Source organism: Coturnix japonica, chromosome 5 (genome assembly GCF_054131305.1).
Source record: "Coturnix japonica strain WE chromosome 5, WE-NBRP24, whole genome shotgun sequence".
In the NCBI taxonomy this organism is placed as follows: Eukaryota; Metazoa; Chordata; class Aves; order Galliformes; family Phasianidae; genus Coturnix; species Coturnix japonica.
This window is the reverse complement of record NC_140667.1, coordinates 24,776,927-24,796,374: the sequence shown is the minus strand read 5'-3', so window position 1 is coordinate 24,796,374 and position 19,448 is coordinate 24,776,927. Positions and strand designations below refer to the sequence as shown.

The following is a 19,448-nucleotide window of genomic DNA, read 5'->3' as shown; positions in this document are numbered from 1 at the left end:
AATCTACTTCTCAACAGAGAAAAAAGTCGTGAAGTGACATTCATCAATTAACTATCTGATACATATTAGGTAGCAACTCTGACATATTTTCTTCTTTAAATACAACTAGACTCAACTTCACTACTGTTCTTCCTCTATGACGGCTACTGCTTGTGTTAGATAAAGGTGAGGGGAGAGGAGAGGCAAAGACAGACTCGTACAACACTGGCAGTGAAGCCACAAACAAGAACACAAAAGCTTCTATAACTACAGTGATCCTTCGTGTCACTGTTCAGACTTTTTTCACAAATAAGTTATTAACAAGGCTACATCCTGCAGACAGTAACTGCTACAAACATTACAGGACAAGCAACCATTTTACCCATTAGCAGCATATATTACTGTATTATTTAAGAGGTTATCAGCAAAACATCACCACCTTTCTCACTGTGACAGAAAATCCTCTATAGACATATACACGTCAATTCATCCTAACTTATCAACATGCCTATCATCTCATTTTATCTAAAATATACAGAAGTTTTTGGCAGTATTTGCTTTAATTTTCAGCTTAAAAAAAGGAATTAACATATCCCATTTCTTACCACGGGGTTGGGTTTAGGAGTATACACTCTGCCTGTTTTCACTCCACTGGAAGATCGATGCTTGCTAGGAAGCACAACTTCTGGGTTAGGCAGGACTGTAGATTTAACTGGTTCAATAACAGATGGTGTTGGAATGTAAATAGGTTCTGGATCTATTTCACCTTCTACTTTTACCCACAATGGACAATTCCTAAGAGGCTTTTCTGGCTCTGCGTCACAGATAGCTGGAAAAAAAAAAAAAAAAAAATTAAAAAACCCAGTAATTTATACAAGCGAAAACTAATGTAGCATGGCAGTAATGGAAATTTTAGTTTGAGTCTAAAGTCCAGCCACATACCAGTAAGTAATTCATACTGAATTAAGAAGATAATACTGGTATATTTTCTTGTCTCACATCCAAACAAGAAGCCACAGGGATTTGTTCACTAATGAAAACGATTCTACACTAATCACTGTTTCCTAGCAGTGCTAAGACAGCAGATTAAAAAACTACTACAGAGCAAGGGATCTTGACAGCAAATACAAATTTCAAACATCCTAAAAACATACTTTATAACACAGAAAAATTTATTTACTCCAGTGAAACACCAGATAGCATCCCCTTTTTTTTTTTTTTTTTTACCATTGACAAAATTATTACTAAGACAAAGCTGATAATGTACGTTCATGGCCAATTTCTGTCATATTTCTGAATTTCTGTATTTTAGGACAGGCCTAAAACTGTTCTACATTATTTCTATCACAGTCAATGAATTATACAGTTATATACAGGAATTGAAAATCAAGCTCCAGATGCTTACTTGGTAAGAGGAAGAGCAGAAGACAGTAAAGATTACCAAGAGCCATAGCAGTAATTGTATCTTTAGTCTCTGAAGGTATTTATGGAGTTCAGAGACGGTTAAAATTACCAAAAAGAAACTATTTATTTGAGCAAGATGAACAACTGAGTGATGCAAAAAAAAAAAAAAAAAGGCTGTAGTAGGTAGGAGGTACTAAAAGGGAAAAGGTGTGATTACCTGCCACTCAGTTATACCAAGAGAATCGTTGCAGAGATCTCTCAGAGCTCATTCCCATTTCTTAATTTAGTAATGGTATCCCTACTAGAACCTAAGAAAGTTTCCTGGCCAGACAGCTGATTTCAGAGAAGTTTAAGAAATTACTTTTACCCAGCAATACTCACTGTATTCCACCTTTTTTCTTTTCCTCTTGTCTTTCTGCTTCATCTCATCTTCTTCTCCAACACCCTCTTCTTCTACATCTTCATCTTCTTGCTGTTCTTCTTGTGATCCATACAACACAAGATTTCCTCGCACAGCCTTTTTTAGTATTTTCTTGTGTTTTGACCCCCCCTTCACCACCAGTACTTTCCTCTTCAGGCAAGTACACCCAAACATACAGTCTGGTCTGCGGCAGTGGGTAGGCTGACGTTTTTCCAGTGCTAGACTGGCACATATACAACCAAGTCGACAGAAATCATTATTGCAAGGAGGTGCTCGTCGTCGTATCATTTTATGGATAGGTTTGGTTTTGAGAGAAGCCTGAAACAGTTTTAGATAGTAAGTATACACTTGAAATTTTAGCAAGATGAAATCAAGTGCAAGTGAAATTGCTATTCTAAGTTCATTCAGAATAATAACTCCCTCCTACTACATGGTCTGGTTATCTATGAAAATCTGTCACACGTATGGAAAAAAATACAATAGAGGAGAGTTTATGTTTTAATATTCTGAGATGCAATTTAAGACAGCTAAACAGCCTCTCTATGAAGTGGGTGATGAAGAAAGCAAAAGAGTTTATCAGCTGACATCAAAGTTACACGATGTCTTTTTTGTTTCTTTGAGTTAGCCCTATTGAAAAAAAAAAAAGTGTCAAATAGTAAGGAGGTGCAGTTATGGAATAGCAACTGTACCCATCAACTTTTAACAGGGAAATTGGGATAATTCGTAATTAACGTTATTAATACAGTTAGTATTTTCACATACTGTTAAGACAGCAGATCTGAACACTGCAAGGCTGCAACACAAAGGAAGATCGTGTTTTGTCATGCTCATAAGTAGCTTCACTCTCATTTTCTGCATCTACAGGCAGCTTCAGTAACTACAGACAATTGAAAAAGCAACAGTACTGAAAGACAGAATGAAAAATAGTGCTACCTACCTGAGCCGTAAGCAGGGTAGCCAGAGAGATATCTGCTCGTTCTTCTGTAATGTAGGTTCGTGGTTTGCCATCCCAGAGAGCACAGTCTTCCAAGTCCATTAGCTTCACTTGAGATTTAGACAAACCTGGCGGACGAGATGCTTGTTGCTGTTGTGGCACATGGCGCAAACTTATTTGTTTTGGCAGTACGCTTTCATCCAGATTTGGTATCAGGAGACCATCTGCTTGGTTACTCGAACTGCTACTTGAGAGAGACTTAGCAGCCTTTTCCACTGATGCTGAAAGGTTCTGTTTCTGCTTGGCAGGAAAAGGTGAAGGCAGTATAGGCTTGTAGGATGATCTCCCTCTGCTGTTTGAAGATGTTTGTCTGTTTTGAGTCCTTGTCTTCCTAGAGGTAGATGACAGAGAAGCAGGCTTGAAGGTGTGAGATGTGGATGGAATTACGGTAGATTGTTTCTTCAAAACACTGTCTAGTGTTCGCACGTAGCTAGTGCTCTTGGTGGGAAGCTGATAGACCACAGGGGAAGTGGGCGTGCTAGAAGAGAATCCCATACTCGTTTCCATCAGCTTCCCTTCATTTTCCAGGTACTCATCCAGCTTGTCACTGCAGAATGCTGAGCGATTCTTCAAGGAACCTTCTGAACCTCCACCTAAATAAATGAAGGGCATTTTACCTGGCCCCTGGGAAAGCATGCTGACAAGCTTTTATCTTATATATATATATATACATATGTTTAAATCTTACTACAACTCAACAGTATAGAAGAGCTAAATACTTCTTTAAAGAAGTATGTAATTACTTTAAGAATACAACACACAAATATCAAATATAACTCAATCTCAAACACAGCCAGCAGTCTGAACAACTCTTTTTGTAGAAATTTTACAAGCATGTACATTCATAAAAAGAGAAAGTCTTCAACAGTCAGTGCTTCTGTGCAGCTTACTTTCGTTTGCCCTAAATACGTATCCCACATGTATCTGGCAACAGCAGAATAAATCCGTAATACCCTGACACAACACTGTATTCAAATGCAGAGAGTACAGTAGAAATATTTCACCTAATTTCCAAACATGACCTGGCAAACTGCTGAATACTCATTTCTCTCTGTGGCAGGGCAAAGAGTTGAATATGTAGAAATATTCACCTATCTAGAGTTAAAAATACATCCAATCTAAAAGAAAATCATTGTGAAGTCTCTAGGGCAACAGAAGCCTGGACTTACCACACTGTTCCCCAGGTTAAACCAGATGAACAAAACCAAAACCAATACCACTTTGATTTTCACTGAAACCTTCTGTGTATAATAGAATATGTTTTTTGTTGATTCTGTTCTTTTTATTATTTTCAGTTTCTCTTTTCCCCTTATAACCGCTCATTCTTGGCTGTTCATGGAAGTAGTAGCAATATTCAAGAGAATCCCAAAACAAAAATAATTCTCCCATTAAAATACACACTAAAACTGAATTGCAAAATCTCTCCAAGATTAAGAAAAAAGGTCATAAAAATATCTGCACTCGTCTCATCACTTTTATTTTAATCCCATTCTGTTTCTTCTACCTTCATTTCTAGAAGCACCATGAAGCTTCCCCCGCCAGCCTTTGATCTTCCTGAAATCATTTGTCTTTCCTGTTCTTGAAACAAAAGGAAATCCAGTATCTGGAAAAGAAGAAAGCCAGCCTCAGTTTGTAAATCAAGATTGACATAAATATCCTAGTGAATTGTTTATTTATTTTCAGAGATGCATGCACTCTAATAGATCAAAAGGCAGAATAAGGTGCCTTTTTTCCCTAATTAAGGGAATAAGTAACAAAGCCAGGCATCCAGGACAATTATCATGTAACTATGCATTCCTCTATCCTATACATAAAATATCCTCTCCAGTTTCACCCTTCTTCCCTTAGCAATAATGCAAGCAGTTGCTTTCCAAATGCAAACAGGCTAAAACGGGACAAGTAAGTTTTGAGCTGAATGGGGAAAGTAAGTTGTGCTTCTCATTCACAGTTTAGCTAATGAATCTGAGTGACCTGTAGGAACTACATTTAATGTTTGCTGTTCTGTCAAATTCAACAGAATATCTGTGAAGCATAGAGACAGAATAATCACAAAAGTTAAACAGTGACAGCTCTGTCAAATGATCCACGATCTCTGAGTGCTGAAGTGTAATGTGGATATATTAACAGGATCCTTTGTAGCTGTTTTATATATTGCTAGTCTAGAAGTAATTGCCCTTGACACAGAGCTGGACTAGGGTGCTCTGAATTGAATGAGCCTCTTTTGTGGTATACACAAGTCTGGGACACAAGGACTGCCACTTTACCAGCTCCAAAATCAGTACAGGGAGAAAACAACAGCAGTCAGAATACTGAAGCAAGAGAGACACTGGAATTAACCACCCTGTGCTTTGTTTAGCTAACAAGTTTACTGTTAAAAAAACAGTATTTTACCAGTAGTAGAATCAGTCATATCTTAATGAGAAACTGCATTTGTTGGGATACCAAATAAATTAACACAAGAAGTTGTAATTTTAAAAGCATATTTCATCAAAAGCTTTGTGGGGAAAAAAAGAAACAAAACAAACAAAAAACCCAACAACAAAAACCTAATCAAATAAAACGTTAAATGCTTTTTACAGTGTTTTGTTTATGGGCTTTTGGAAAGTTGAATATCCCTGCCCTAAGGAAAAAGAATACTACCTCTGAACAGCATCACGTCCCGAATCCCTCTGATCATCGACTATACAATGTAATACTTTCAATCAAGCAGATTTGTGTTCCACTCACCTGGAGAATTGGGGTTTGTTCCTGGATAGCTCCACAAAGAATAATTTGAGTAGGAAAGGGGAAGCTGCACACCCAAGTATTTCAAGTCAATGCTCATTGTTGGATCCACAGAATTTAACTTCAATCCCACTGCAGGAAGCAATTATCAGTATCAATGCAGCAAGATGTGAAGGAAAAAAAAAAGTAAGAATGTCTATTAAAAAAAATAAAGTTTCACATTATAGACAGACTTTTCTAACATTCATCCATGTTTTAAGGGTTCTGAAAAAAAGTATTAGTAACTGTTACTTAGAATGGATCTTCATAGTTATGAACTTAAGAGTATTTTACAGAGATAAAATAGGAAGAAAATTGAATGACTTGATACTGTTTTTGACTGCTACTAAAGTCTCTGCAGAATTTTAGCAATCAGAAGGTCAGTGTTCTATTCATTTCCACAATAAAGCTGTATTCAGTTTCAGCTCTCTCATGATCTCTCCATGGGATTTTCCCAGCCCCCTGCCCCCCATCTCTTGTTACAGATAAGCTTGAAATTAGCTAGCCAGCCATCTTGTTACTATGCAATAAATCAACCCGCCTTCCTTTTATTTATTTATTTATTTTTTTTAAGCAGGGATATGATTCTATGATTCTATGGCTAAAATGAAACCAAACAGTCAGATTTGCTCAGACACTTTACTGCTTGTTAACATCTTCCTTACATCCCCCAGACGGATGGATGTTTGGAAAGGCTTACTTAGCCACAAAAGGTGTCTTTACGAATTAGCAAATCAGGTAAGGATACAGAAATAATGAGGAAAGCAAAAAAAAAAGCTAGCAGAATTACTATTCAGTGAATGAAAGAATTTATGGTTATTCAGCTCAGCTCAGTCTGGAATAGAGAATATTTGCTTTGTTGGGGTTTTTTTTTTTGGTTCTTTGTTTTGTTTTGTTTTACAAACACTGCTGCCGAAGTCTGAAAATCAGCATTAAGTATGTAAGATTTGAAATAAACATGTATGACTTGATAATGCTCAAGACAGATGAAGTTGTACCTGCGCATATAGCAAAAACCATTAGCAAGCAAAGTCACTTGATTACTGGCAGCCTAAAAACAATAGATGCAGAGCAAATCTCAGATGAGGCTATTAAAGGAACACCTTAACCAAAGACAGTCTAATGAGACACAGTCCTTAAATCTACATGGTAAAGATGAGCACGACAAGTAAGGCAATGCAGCATTTTGTATAAAAACACATCAACTGCCGAATGTCAGGACAACAGCTATTTATTTTTTCAAAGTGATTTTAAAGTAAAAAGGAAAGAACACAGTTTATTCTTCATGACACTGTATTTGAATTATTCTGTTGCTTTCAGAACACAGTCTGAAGACAACAAATATGTCTGTACGGGCATCACTAAACATGACAGGTAAACTATCACTTCTATCAATTTCTCATCATCTCCAGTGCACTGCTAAGTTCAGTTGCTGCAGTCAAACAGTAGCAAATTAAGAACTCCCCCCACAAGCACATCAACTTCATAATGCAAGCTGCAGTATATACTCGTTTTCTTAACTTCACAACTCAACAGCAATTGTAGGCTTCAGGTATATAAGAATATTAAGAGAGCTGAGAGAGCTGTTTTTTTTCACAGCCTACACAAAAGAAGGTTCCAGGAAGACCTCATCACGACCTTCTAATAATGAGGAGAGTAGGAACTGCGGGGCAGAACTTGATCGGGGACTGCAGCGATAGGAGGCAATGTCTTTAAACTAAAAGAGGGTAGATTTGGATTAGATGTACAGAAGAAACTCCTTACTATGAGTGCTGACAATAGAACACTACCAGAGAAGCTGTGGATTAGCAATACAAGCTGGGAGGTAAAAAGCTGAGTGCAGCCCTCTCAAAAAAGATCCAGGGATACCAGTGGATGGCAAGCTTGACTTGAGCCAGCAATGTGAAATCCTTTGTACAGGAGAGACATAGACCTGTTGGAACACACCCAGAGGAGGGCCACAGAAATGATCCAAGAGATGGAACACCTCTCCTATAAGGACCGGCTGAGAGAGCTGGGGCTGTTCAGCCTGGAGAAGGTTGCAAGATGACCTGACAGCAGCCTTTTGTTATCTAAAGGCGAGCTACAGAAAAGAAAGGGACAGACTCTTAAGCAGGGTCTGTGGTGATAGAAACAAAGAGAAATAGTTTCAAGCTTACAGAGGGTAGATTAGGTTGTATAGAAGAAAAAGGTATTTTACAGTGAAGGTGGTGAGGAACTGGAACATGCTGCTCAGGGAGGTGGTGGATGCCCCATCCCTGGAGACCTCCAAGGTGAAGGTGGATCAGGCCCTGTGCAACCTGATCTAGACCTGGACATCCCTGTTCGTTGCAGGGCAGTTGGACTACATGACCATTTAAAGGTCCCTTCCAACTCGAAAGATTCTGTTCTGTTCTATGCCCCATCCCTGAAAGTGTACTAGGCTAACCTGGATAGTGCTATGGGCTACCTGTGCTACCGGGAGGTGTCCCTGCCCACACAGAGAACACTAAGTGATCTTTCTCCTACCTGATCACAAGATAGAAGTATGTTGCTGGGCCTTTCGATGTGGCTAGTGCTGAATCTACAGCAACTCAGACAATCAGACTTGAACATATGAAAAATAGTCCAACTGAAACATTTCTCCATTTCCAGCTCCATCTGCCCTCTACAAAGATTAACTCACCACAGAACAGGCAAGTCCTAAAGTCTCAGCATCTTCTACACAGGCAACATAAAATAACACAAACCCTCTTACTTTGCTGTAAGAGATTTGGGAGTAATCTCTTACTTCCATCCACCCCTTCTGGTTTGTAAGGTGAATGTATGGAAACAAAGACATTGTTACTGGCTGTCTGGAACTACTTTAGAAGCCTCAACAAACAAACAAACCACAAAACAAAACAAACACCCTGCATAAAATACCTTAGATTTGCTGTCATTGCCACAAGTAGCAAGAGAGAAACCAACCACTGTTACAGTTTTCATGTTCTCCTATTTGTACATACAAATGTGTACATTTTTCAATAACATTTGTCTAAAAAAAGTAACCAAAATCAGATGCCAACTGTATTAGGCACACATAGTTTTAAATCCAGCAGGAAGCTATTGACTCTTAAGATCAAGTATAATATACGAGGTGCAACAATATATACACTGCACACTTACCTTCCTGCAGACTAGGATGTATTACTTGCTTATGCCTTAATGTTTTCAGCTCTTCCATCAACTCCTTTTCCAGAACTTGTATTCTCGCCTGACAATCTTCTCAAAAATAGAAAAAGTATAAAAGATATTTCATGTGCCAAAAAATGATTTAAATATTTAATTTCCCAACGTGCCTTTTTAAATTCCCTCACCACAGGGAATATCCACTCACAAAAAAAAAAAACCAACCCAAAATTACCTGGATCATTTGTAGTCAACAAGGGAGCCTGAAGATTCTGTGATTCTTCTCCTCCAGCTCTATCAACAGTGTGAATGTCAAGAGCTTCCTATGTGCATAAAGAGCCTTGAATAATATGCCTCAAAAAACTGCCTTAGTTGTAACTTAAGTCAAGTAACATCAAGTATCACTGAAATATTCAAAATACAAACTAACAAAGAAGAATGTTTTATCTTATACAGAACCCTACATCCCACTGCTTCTCCAGAAGTCATTAAGTAAGACAATGCTATGATTAACTTCGGGACAAGATAATGACAGAACTGAGGTGGTGACACATTTTAAAGCTCAGCTTAAATGGAAATATACCTTCAGCATCTAAGTAAAAACAGGCTGAATTTAATTCATAACAGTTTGGTATTACCTTTGATGCAAAGGACACAAAAAGGACGCCATCAACATCTTCAAGGTCTGGCTTAACATCTGGAAGGATACTCCCAGGCCCCATAGGGCTGTTCTTGCTTGTTATTACAGGTTTCCCTATACCTTTAGGTGGCCGACCAGCCTTCATTTTCAGTTTCCGCGGCCTTCCTCTTTTAGTGGTACCTGATGATAGCGAGTTCTGACTGCTACCAGAGCCTTTCAGGGACGCAGAATTCTTCAGTACTCCAGTTTTTCTTCTTCCACAAATCTCTTTGTCTGAAACCTGACTAACGGAGCTCCTAAGATTAAAATTAGGCGATTTAGATAGAATCCATTGGGCCTCTTTAATTGAGGAATATTTCTGTGCCAGTTTATTTCCAGGAGGCATTTTTTTCATAGCTATCTCCTCAGTAATAGAGGCTGTGTCTGAGTAAGAACCTTTGTGATTTTCAAAGCAGACAGGCAAAGAATCCAGTACTGCATTCAAAGAGGATTTGTCTTTCTTGCAAGAGGACAGCATGGTCTGTGGTAGCTCAGATATCTTCACCGTACTCTTTGTAACCGCACAAGGTTCCAAATAGACCACAGGCATCTTCCCACTGTCCAATTTTAACATTTTTGCCTTGGCAACACCTGAAGGACTGGATAGTACACGCTTCCTAGGCTTGAAGTCTCCAACATTTCTATCTGCTTCACTGTATCTCCTCAGGCATTTTTGTAGGACAGGACCATCATCATCATCAGTGTTAGAATACTCATCGGTTTCTTCATCTGTATCTTCCTGCTTCACGCTTACTCCTTCTGTGCAAATATTTGCCTCATAGTCATAATCATCGGCAGGTTCCTCTTTAACGACTACATTGAACTGTCCATTGGGGTCCAATGGCGATTCCACTCGGGAGCTGCTCTCATAACTGCTAGCATTGGGGCTGGGCAGGGGGAAAAAAAAACACAACAGATCTTTATAAAACTCTCCTGCTTTGCCAAAACATTGACATCTCCTAGAACCCTCTGTTATACATCGTAAAGATGTAAAATGCTCCAAGACTTGAGATGGCTAAACAAGTTGTCATTTACAAGCTTACTTTTTAAGTAGCAATCATTCAAAAACAAACAACCAAAAAAAACCAAACCAAAAATCTCCCACCATATGCCATCATTGAAGACAATACAGTTTCTTTTATGAAAGCAGCAGCATCATCTCCTTCCCTGGTAATACTGGGATAACACTTGCAGTTCTCCTACTTGAGACATAACATGAACTGATGCAAAGTGTTCACATTTTAAATGCTTAGAACTGGGCTCTGTTTACCAAATATCTAATTGCCACTTGAGTAAAAGCCATTTTATTTGCAAAAGAGAAGCCAAATAAATGCTTAATACACTTCAGTTCAAAACATTTAATCAAAATTTGAATTAATTCATCCTGAAGCCACACAAAAACCATTCCTAAACGAAACTGTTGTTCCAAAACTATTACAGAACGTAACAATCTATTCAACTGCGCACCATCTTCCACTCAGATGCTGAGTGCTGACCTAACCAGAATGTTACACACCACACCATGGACAGCCAGTCACACTCCTAATGCTGGGCTTCTTTGAGGGACAGACATATCAGTCAGGAAATTACAGTCAGCAGTTCTGCTAAGAACTTCAAAAACTGGCTTCTCATCATAAGAGAACACTTAAAATACAAAACAGAATGAAACTCAGAAAGAAGCCCTGCTGTAAGAATCAAATTCCTAGGCACAAATGCCACTTTCCTCCTCCTATTACAGCTATGAGCCAGACCGGGACAAGTGAGGTATCATGCACGTGTGTACATAACAAAGATCACATGTTTGTCCAAATATTTTCAATTCAAAAGCAATTATCAACTTCACAGACAACAATAAACAAGCTTCTTTGTAGCGCTGTTCTCATTTCTTTTGCTTTTTATTATTACTACAGCACAAGGAGGGAAAGCAAAGCAAACTTTCAGACTAAACACAGCGCTGCTAACTTAGAAAAGTAGACCTGCGGGAGCATCCAAAACTCCCACGGTATTTCTATTTGTGAACCAAAAACTTCGAAAGACCTTGAAAGGGAAAAGTGCGCAGCAGCCTTTAAGACTTCAGAACCACTCTCTTTTGCTTGTGATTCCCTCCATACTCCCAACATTTGAGTGGTTGCAGGTATAAACGTCCACTTAGGAATGCCCACAGCTGAAATTAAAGATCTGCTTTTCTTACAATGCACTCAATAAAAAGAAGCATATTTCAAAAGCATTGGACAAAAAACATTACCTGGTATAATAAGAATATTAATTTCCAAAGTGCAGTAACAACTCAAGATTCAAACTGTTCTCAGCTGCATGCACCCCCTTATGAAGTTCCATTTGAAGCAAAGGAAACCTTCCAGTCAGCAAAACTAAGCACAACTGTGATAAACATTCCACACTATAGCACGAGGAACTCCACCTCCTTTGGACACATTACCTGAGAGCAGCAGCTCCCAGTTTCTAACGCTTGCACAAATCTAAAGCCAGCCATAATCACTACCCTGTCTAGATGCAAGACAGTGCCCATCAATTTATAGGTAATACTATCTACAGGGAAATAACAGTTATCAAAGCATGAATATTAACACTTTGATAAAGTTTGATATAGGAGGATACCATTCAATCAAACACTGTCCTTGAAAGGCTGATGTGTGGCATGACAACTCTGTAAACAGATGTGAAGGGAAAAAAAGAACCAATGTCCTGAACAACATGGCACATAAATAGTTTCTTCCTTGGGTGAGATGGCCTCAAGTTGCGCCAAGGTAAGTTTAGGTTGGATGTTAGGAAACTCTTCTCTACAGAAAGGGTTGTTAAGTACCGGAATAGGCTCCCAGGGAGGTGGTTGAATTGCCATCCCTGGATGTGTTTAAGAGCCGTTTGGATGTGGTGCTCAGGGATATGATTTAGCAGAGGGTTGTTAGAGTTAGGCTACTATGGTTAGGCTGTGGTTGGACTTGATCTTCGAGGTCTTTTCCAACCTGGGTAATTCTATGATTCTATGATAATTTTTTATTTCCAAGTCCAGAATTTGGTTGTTCTGCACAGATTACAGAACACAGAACAAAAAGTTGGATTAATTTTGGAGGACGTTTAAGGACTGTGAAAAATATTTATCCATAAAATTATTAATATTTCCTAACACAGAACAGAGAAAAACCCTTTAGGGACTCTCGCTCTATAAGCAGCTTTAAGCACACTTCAGAGGTGAATTGACATAGAGGTGAAACTGGAGAAGGCATCTTATACACTGGACCAGAAGAAACAAAGCCTGCTGACTCTTCAGTAAGGTTTGAGTCACTAAAATTACTCAAAAGGGAGAAAAAAAACATAGAAATTCATTCTAAAACAGCCTCAAATACACTGGGTCAGATACTATATGCACTTTCAGCACTACAGTTTTTATCCTTTGGGAAATAAAGGGAACAGGAGAGAGGAAAAAACCAAAACTGCAGAAGCTATTCAGTTTAAACATCTCTCCACATTATTTGTTTCAGTGACGCTCTTCAGACAAAGCAAATGAACGATGTGACCATGAACGAAACTTTAAGCACTTACAACAGGAACTGACTCCAAAGAGAGAGAGAAAAAAAATCACTTGTAAGACAATGAACATCTTCAAACTTGTCAGTAGTTACTTCCAGAGACGTACTCTTTTACTTACAATCTGCACAGTTATGTAAGCGCTGATCCATCATCAGAATGAGTTTCTCTAGAATTTACATCTAAGAAGTACAGGAGACGTTCTCTCTAATACGCTGCTACTGGAAATGACTGCATCATCTAGGACACTTTAGATAACACAGCAATTGGAGCAGTCTTAGAACTAATCACAATCAGAAAGTCTCAATGAATGGAGAACTTCGCAATTCAAGGTTTTGCAGTTAATCGAAAGGCAAGAAGATCATCCCTCCAAGGAAAAAAAAAACAAACAAGCTAACCTTTATCCTCTCTAAACACACTGAATGTAATACAGCCTTTGAAGCAAGCTACAATTACATTGTACGTAACACACTTCTTTCCTTCTAGGAAGTGAGCTTGAATTACACAGTTAACATCATCCCATTTCCTAGTTACTTGACAAAGCAGTTATGTGTAGTTAAATAATGTCTTGGCACACTCATCTACACAAGGTTGCTTCTGATACTGATTTTTTGGCATTTAAGTACTGCAACACTGAAAGTTGGGCTGCTTCAATCTCCCTTGAGGAAGGGAAGAATTCACACAAGTTGTTACTGATTAAACAGCCACCTTGGAGTAAGTAGTACACATAACCAGTCCAAACACACATCATCCTCACACATCCTCATCCACACTAATGAAAAATGAAGAAACAGAGACAGCCCGTTGTGGTGGTAAGCAACTCTTTAAAAAAACGTGCTCTCTTTAAAATTCAAAACAACTCGATTTAGACTTCTAAATACCTCAAGAGTTAAGGAGACTCCCTCAGTATTTCTTTAAAAAGGCAGTTACAGCAACATAACAAAACCCACCAAACTCTTATACTCCTCAGATACATTAGAAAGCTCAAACTGACAGATGACAGTCTAAAGGAAGGAAAAGCTTCCAGCAATGTGTTCCATCATTTCAGGTCAACAAACTCTATCCATACATCTGTCTACTAAGCATCTCAGTATATGATGCTTTATCAAATGCCTCGCTCAACAGGTATTTATTATAAAAACAGAATGGTAACTCACCTCTCAGTGACTTCTTGTTTCAGCTTTGGCATATCAGCGGAAGGCAGCCCAGTGTCCAGGAAACCTACAAAGTCTTGTTCCGTATTAAAGGATTCTTTCTCTGGATTCACATCTGATGAGTTCTGCCCAATGAATGAAGAATCTATTCTCTGATGTAATTCTAACGTGTCAACTTCAGCAGGGCAACTACGAATGCTGGCAGAGCTAAAAACATTACTTTCTTCCAGTTCAAAGTTATTGCTTTGTTTCACATCGCGCTGAGGTCGACTATTCAAGCCATCATCTCTGAATCCCTTAGCAAAAGGATTGTAATCTATTTTCAGCTGGGTAATCTGAATATTCTGGTAGGCTGTAACTGCAAAGAACTCTGTCTGTGGAAAGGTAAACGTATGGACATCTGGGCCATTGAGCTGAATGACTTCTGTGGCTTTGTCTGCAGGAACCAAGTGAAGCCGTGGCAGATAGCGGTGCATAGAATGTAAGATGATATGACCCTCCTGGTCCAGGGTATTGTTGGTAAGCTTGAGTTTGTAGAAAGATACCGGCTGGTGCATCCAGTACTGCCCAGTGGAAGGTGACTCCGGATGAATGAACACTCGTCCGAGAACATGGGGCTCTGCCTTCCCACTGGGCTCCCACCAGCGGCCATTCCATTTGTATCGGTGATTGTCCACGGGGGAGATGTCCATGACCAGGATGTACTTCTGGCTGGCATCCAGCCCTGTAATCCAGTATCGGCAGTAGGGGAACATGCGCCTCCCCTGCTTGGTCAGAATCATCTCTGTGTTGCGATGGTAGAACTCATTCCACATACTGTTGTTGTCTAGGGTGACGGTGATGCCCCCTGAGACACAGTCAGCTGGGAGGCAGGTCTTGATTTTGGGTTTTACTGGCATTAATACGCTACTGGCCAGAGCACAAGCGTCATGGTTGGCCACTAGGATTCCTTGGTCAGCTTTGCCGTTTCCCTGCTGTTGTTTCAAGATAACAAAAAAGGCAGGTGCTGCACCAGACACTGTCCCACCATCCCGGCTGGCCAACACAATCTGCTGCTTCTCCATGATGAGCAGTTCTGGAAGTTCTCAGGTAAAAGGCAAATTCTACACAATTCTGATAATCATCTGCATGTATTCACCATTCTGAAAAAAAAATAAATAAAAAAGTATATTCAGTTTAACTTCTTTAAATACATTCCCTTTCTTAAGGAGGTTTTAACATCTCTCAAGGTTGTTATTTTTGAACAGTTCTCCACTTTAAAAATTGAAACATGAACAGTACTTCATAAAACCAAGCACAATTAGGACACAACAAACCAAGGCTGTTAGTGCATATATAACTCCATTCTTACAGATGTGGGTTACAACACCGTTACAAATCATTTATTTCATTTAGTTCCCAATCACTGCTTAGGGAACTAAGGAATTTCCTCTACCTGCACGCACATCATTCCATCTTCTGCATCTACCCCATGGGTGAGTATGTAACCGACATCCTAAGAGGCAACAGTGAAAATGCCATTTTTTACACAGCTCATGCATTTCTCATTGGGAAAGCTTAGAGTAAGCTCCTAGTAACTCACAAGAACATCATTCAGACATTTGCATTTAAAATCTGATTATACATGGAACATCACATGCAACGAACCAGTCAATTTCTGTAAGAAATGCACAGCTGGGGGGAAACCGGGAATATGAGCTGAGGAATCACCATCACCTGGAGGTAACTGTGCAAAGCAGCTGCCACGTGTCTGTGGGGCAGAACTGAAAAACTCAGAAGGCAGGCGACATTCACCAACCCCGTGAGGAATGTTCTCAACAACAAAGGAATCCAAGAGACCTACCTCAACCCCTCCAACTTCACTAGTCAGATCTTCGTACATAAGTTGGAGGAAAAAATGTTGTGCACAGGTTTTGGGAACTGTGAAGTTACAAGACCTGGCTGCCAGTTTTACTCAGAGAAAGAAATACTTTTCTTACTTCATACTTCACCTTACTGCAAAACTACAGCAGCTTATTAAAAAGATTCTACACTTGGTAAAAGACTCACAAGAGATGGGCTTTCAGTGTGCTTCAAGAACATGCCAGCCATGCATTCAGCCAAGCTACAACACACACAAAAGGCTGTGGAGTTGCTGTTCTGGTCCACAGTATTTAAGAACACTGTGCTATTTCAGTCAGTTGTGGGGTGTGCAGCACCCCCGGTACCAGATGTGCCTGGGATGTTTGTGGTTGCGGTGCAATGATGGGCAATTCATTCAGTACCAGCACCATCTATTCCCAGCACAGTTTCACACACATTTTTACACTCGATGTGACACAGTAGCCACTTTCATTACACCGGAGAGCTCCGTGTACTTATGGAAGCCCCAATTATACCCAGCTTCAGCTACTTTTCAGCCGTGCAAACCCGACGTTTGAAAGCCGGCCCTTCATTGGTCGGCAAACCGAGCAAAAACATCGAGAGCAGCTTTACAACGTGCGGGAAGGGAAACGTGCAAAGCGCACCAGCTCGGTTACCAGACTCCCGGCTGCCGAGGCCGCCGCACGCAGCGCTGCGGGACGGGCATTGAGCGAGCTGCTCGTGCCGCTGGGCGGCGGGACAAGGAACGGCACGGCACAAGGCACGGCACGGCACAAGGCACGGCACGGCATAAGGCACGGCACAAGGCACGTCACGCCGCCGCGCCAGCTCCAAGGGCAGCAGGCACCGCACGCGCGGCGCTGCCGTTCAATGCCGCCCGGGGGCACGGCAGGCGGGCGCCCCGAGCGGGGCAGGTGCGGCCCGGCCGAGCGCTCGTCACAAGCCGCCCCTCCTCCCCGCGCCGGCCGGCCCCCGCCGGAAGCCCCGGCACGGGAGAAGCGGCCGCTCCCGGGACCCGCCCGCGCCTTTCCGGGAAGCGTCCAACCGTGCGCGGCGGGCACGGCCGGACACGGGCACGGCCGGACACGGGCACGGCCGGACACGGGCACGGCCGGACACGGGCACGGCCGGACACGGGCACGGCCGGACACGGGCACGGCCGGCAGCGGGTCCCGCGAGGCGCCATGTCCGCTCCTCACGGGCTGCGCGACGTGCGGGCGCGGTGAGGCCGGAGGACGCGCGACGCTGCGGTCACTCCCGAGGCGGCGGCCCCGAAGCGGCGCCTCGCGTCCCCGGCGGCAGCGGCCCGCGCTGCGCAGCACGGCCCGGCCCCAGCGCCTCGTGGTGCGACGGGTGTTAATTTTCGCAGTTGGGGCGGGAATCGCGGGGCAAGGCGGCGCGGTGCGGTTCCCGGCCGACGCCGCGGCGCGGCGGTTCCGTAGCGGCGGTTAGTTACCGGGCGGCAGCTCCCGTGCGCGAGGCGCCGGCCCCGCTCCTTTCTCTTCACGCGGACCGTGTGTCCGCCAGCTGGGAACAACGTGCGTGCGCACCGCGCTGACGTCATCACGCCGCACCGCGCGCAGGCGCGCCGCCCGCTCCCGCCCCCTCCCTCCCTCCCGCCTGCCCGTCACGTGCCCGCGCAGGGACCGGCCCCGCACCGCGCGGCGCCGCAACGCGAAGCTTCTGGAACGGCCGCGGGATCGACGCCGCCCCGCACGCGGCTCCGCAACGCCCGCCAGCCCCGCCGCCTTCGAAGCCCCGCGCCGCCTCCGCCCCGGGGCGCGGACGAAGCGCCCGCCCGCTCCGCTCCCCCCGCGGGCCGCCCGGCCACGCCTACGGTCACGGGACCGGCCCGGCGCCCCCGCGGCGGCTGGGACGCGCCCAGCGAGGGCAGGGGCGGCGGGGACGGCACCGCTTCCATCCCTCCGTCGGTGCTTCCCCGGAGAACGCGAGCCCTCGCCCCGCAGCACGGCACGTCCCGCCGGCACCCCGCGGCTCCGAGGAGCCAGTCCTGTAAGCGGGGAGCGGCCTGCGGCCCCCTCCTCCTACAGCGGTTTAGCAGAGCAAAGCTCACGGCACCGCGAGCACCCCCAGGCATCACAGACAGGCACCACAGACAGCCCCGGAAACCGGGCCAGGAGAGCCGGTGTGCTCGGTACGATTGGCAGGGAATGGAAGGAGGCTCAGCACAGCCCTCATCCGTCACAGTTCGCTTCTCTGCGTCTGGGCAAGCAGGGCTCGACAGTGCTTTGGGTTGGTCGAGGAAAGCATGTTTTCTAAATCAGGTGCTTTGAGAACAATGCCAAGCATTCGGGAATTGCACATATATTGTATGTAAGGCCATAAATTTTAACAGCCACTTGAAAAACACGCATCGAAACACTAACACGGGTGACTGTAGAGCACTTCTTTCAACTAGGAATAAAAGAAACGCACAGAGAAACTGCTTAAATACAACGTTCTGCAAGTCAGAAAGCATTTCAGGCGGTGCTTCTGCTCTGCCTGCATCAGTTCCTAAAGGAGAGGCAGGAGGCAGAAGGGAGGCTTACAGTGCTACTACCAGATATGGCTGGGGGCGGAGCAGGGACCAACACACACCCAACACTGCCAGCAGCACCGTGTGGGAGCAGGGAGAGAAAGGAGAAGCAGAGCAACTAGCCCGAAGAAGACGTGGAAAATCACGGAGCTGGTGTTCTTCTGGTTCAGGGTGACGTTCAGCCATTCTCTGAAATGGCAGGAGATAGTTCTTGTTCAAAAGTTTCTAAAATATGTCAGCATATGAAAAAGCCAAGGCTGGTAGCCAAGTGCTTTTGTATTTCATAGAGCAAATGAGAACTGAGGGCAAAGAATGAATCAAAAAAGCAACCCAGTTCACGGGCAGTTACTGTAACTCAACTTGTAAATGTGTCAATTCACTGACTGGACTAGGAATCCAGTAAGTAACTTGAATCCCAGCTGCTGTCACCAGCCCTCTCTAATACTTCTCTCCTTCCTTTCTACCATCTCCCCACTGTCCCATTCTCATCCCTCTGGATGTTTCTTCCCTCCTGCCCTTCCTTCTCCACCCTTCTGACAGACATCTATGGAACCTTCCACACACTCCAACACCAGGGACCATTTAGGTGGAACCACCTCAGGAGAACAACACACAGAAGAGCACTACTAAAGATATAACATAATGGTAAAACCACCAAGCATAGAAATGAATTGGTCTTCACCACCCGAGTTCACAATCAGCACAGTCACCTTATGGTAAGGTCACATTTGAGACTCCAATGTTCACTACCAAGTAGCACCCTCACCCACCATATGTCTCTTTCTGACTTATTTCCCGTTCTGCAGTGCCTTGAAAGCATGAATGACAGTCCTCACAACTGTATTTCCCAGCAGCACCAAGTAAACTGTACTCATTTTTTCAGTACTGCCTGCCAGCACAAAGTACCAATTCTAAGCCTACATGTTACAAGTAACAAAGATACAGAACTTCACCAACCTGCA

The 19,448-nt window shown here is 42.9% G+C and overlaps 1 protein-coding gene across 24 annotated transcripts in view; it reads right to left on the bottom strand.

Moving 5' to 3' along the window:
* Positions 1-19,448, bottom strand: part of MGA (MAX dimerization protein MGA) — a 49,076-nt gene that overhangs the window by 26,892 nt on the left and 2,736 nt on the right. For 20 of the 24 annotated variants that reach the window (XR_014947149.1, XR_014947150.1, XM_015864344.3 and 17 more), the window contains exons 2-10: positions 14,091-15,229; positions 9,350-10,277; positions 8,947-9,034; positions 8,709-8,804; positions 5,526-5,654; positions 4,303-4,401; positions 2,742-3,391; positions 1,765-2,122; positions 585-808 (exon numbers count right to left, since the gene is read on the bottom strand). Coding sequence is in view for 21 of the 24 variants with exons in the window: in XM_015864344.3 (XP_015719830.2) it covers positions 585-808; positions 1,765-2,122; positions 2,742-3,391; positions 4,303-4,401; positions 5,526-5,654; positions 8,709-8,804; positions 8,947-9,034; positions 9,350-10,277; positions 14,091-15,151 (3,633 nt within the window). In the remaining 3 variants the exon portion in view is untranslated. Of the gene's footprint in view, positions 1-584; positions 809-1,764; positions 2,123-2,741; positions 3,392-4,302; positions 4,402-5,525; positions 5,655-8,708; positions 8,805-8,946; positions 9,035-9,349; positions 10,278-14,090; positions 15,230-17,406; positions 17,542-19,448 lie in introns of those variants that run through there. The other 4 variants (XM_085550289.1, XM_085550294.1, XM_085550282.1 and 1 more) reach the window with 3 other exon arrangements.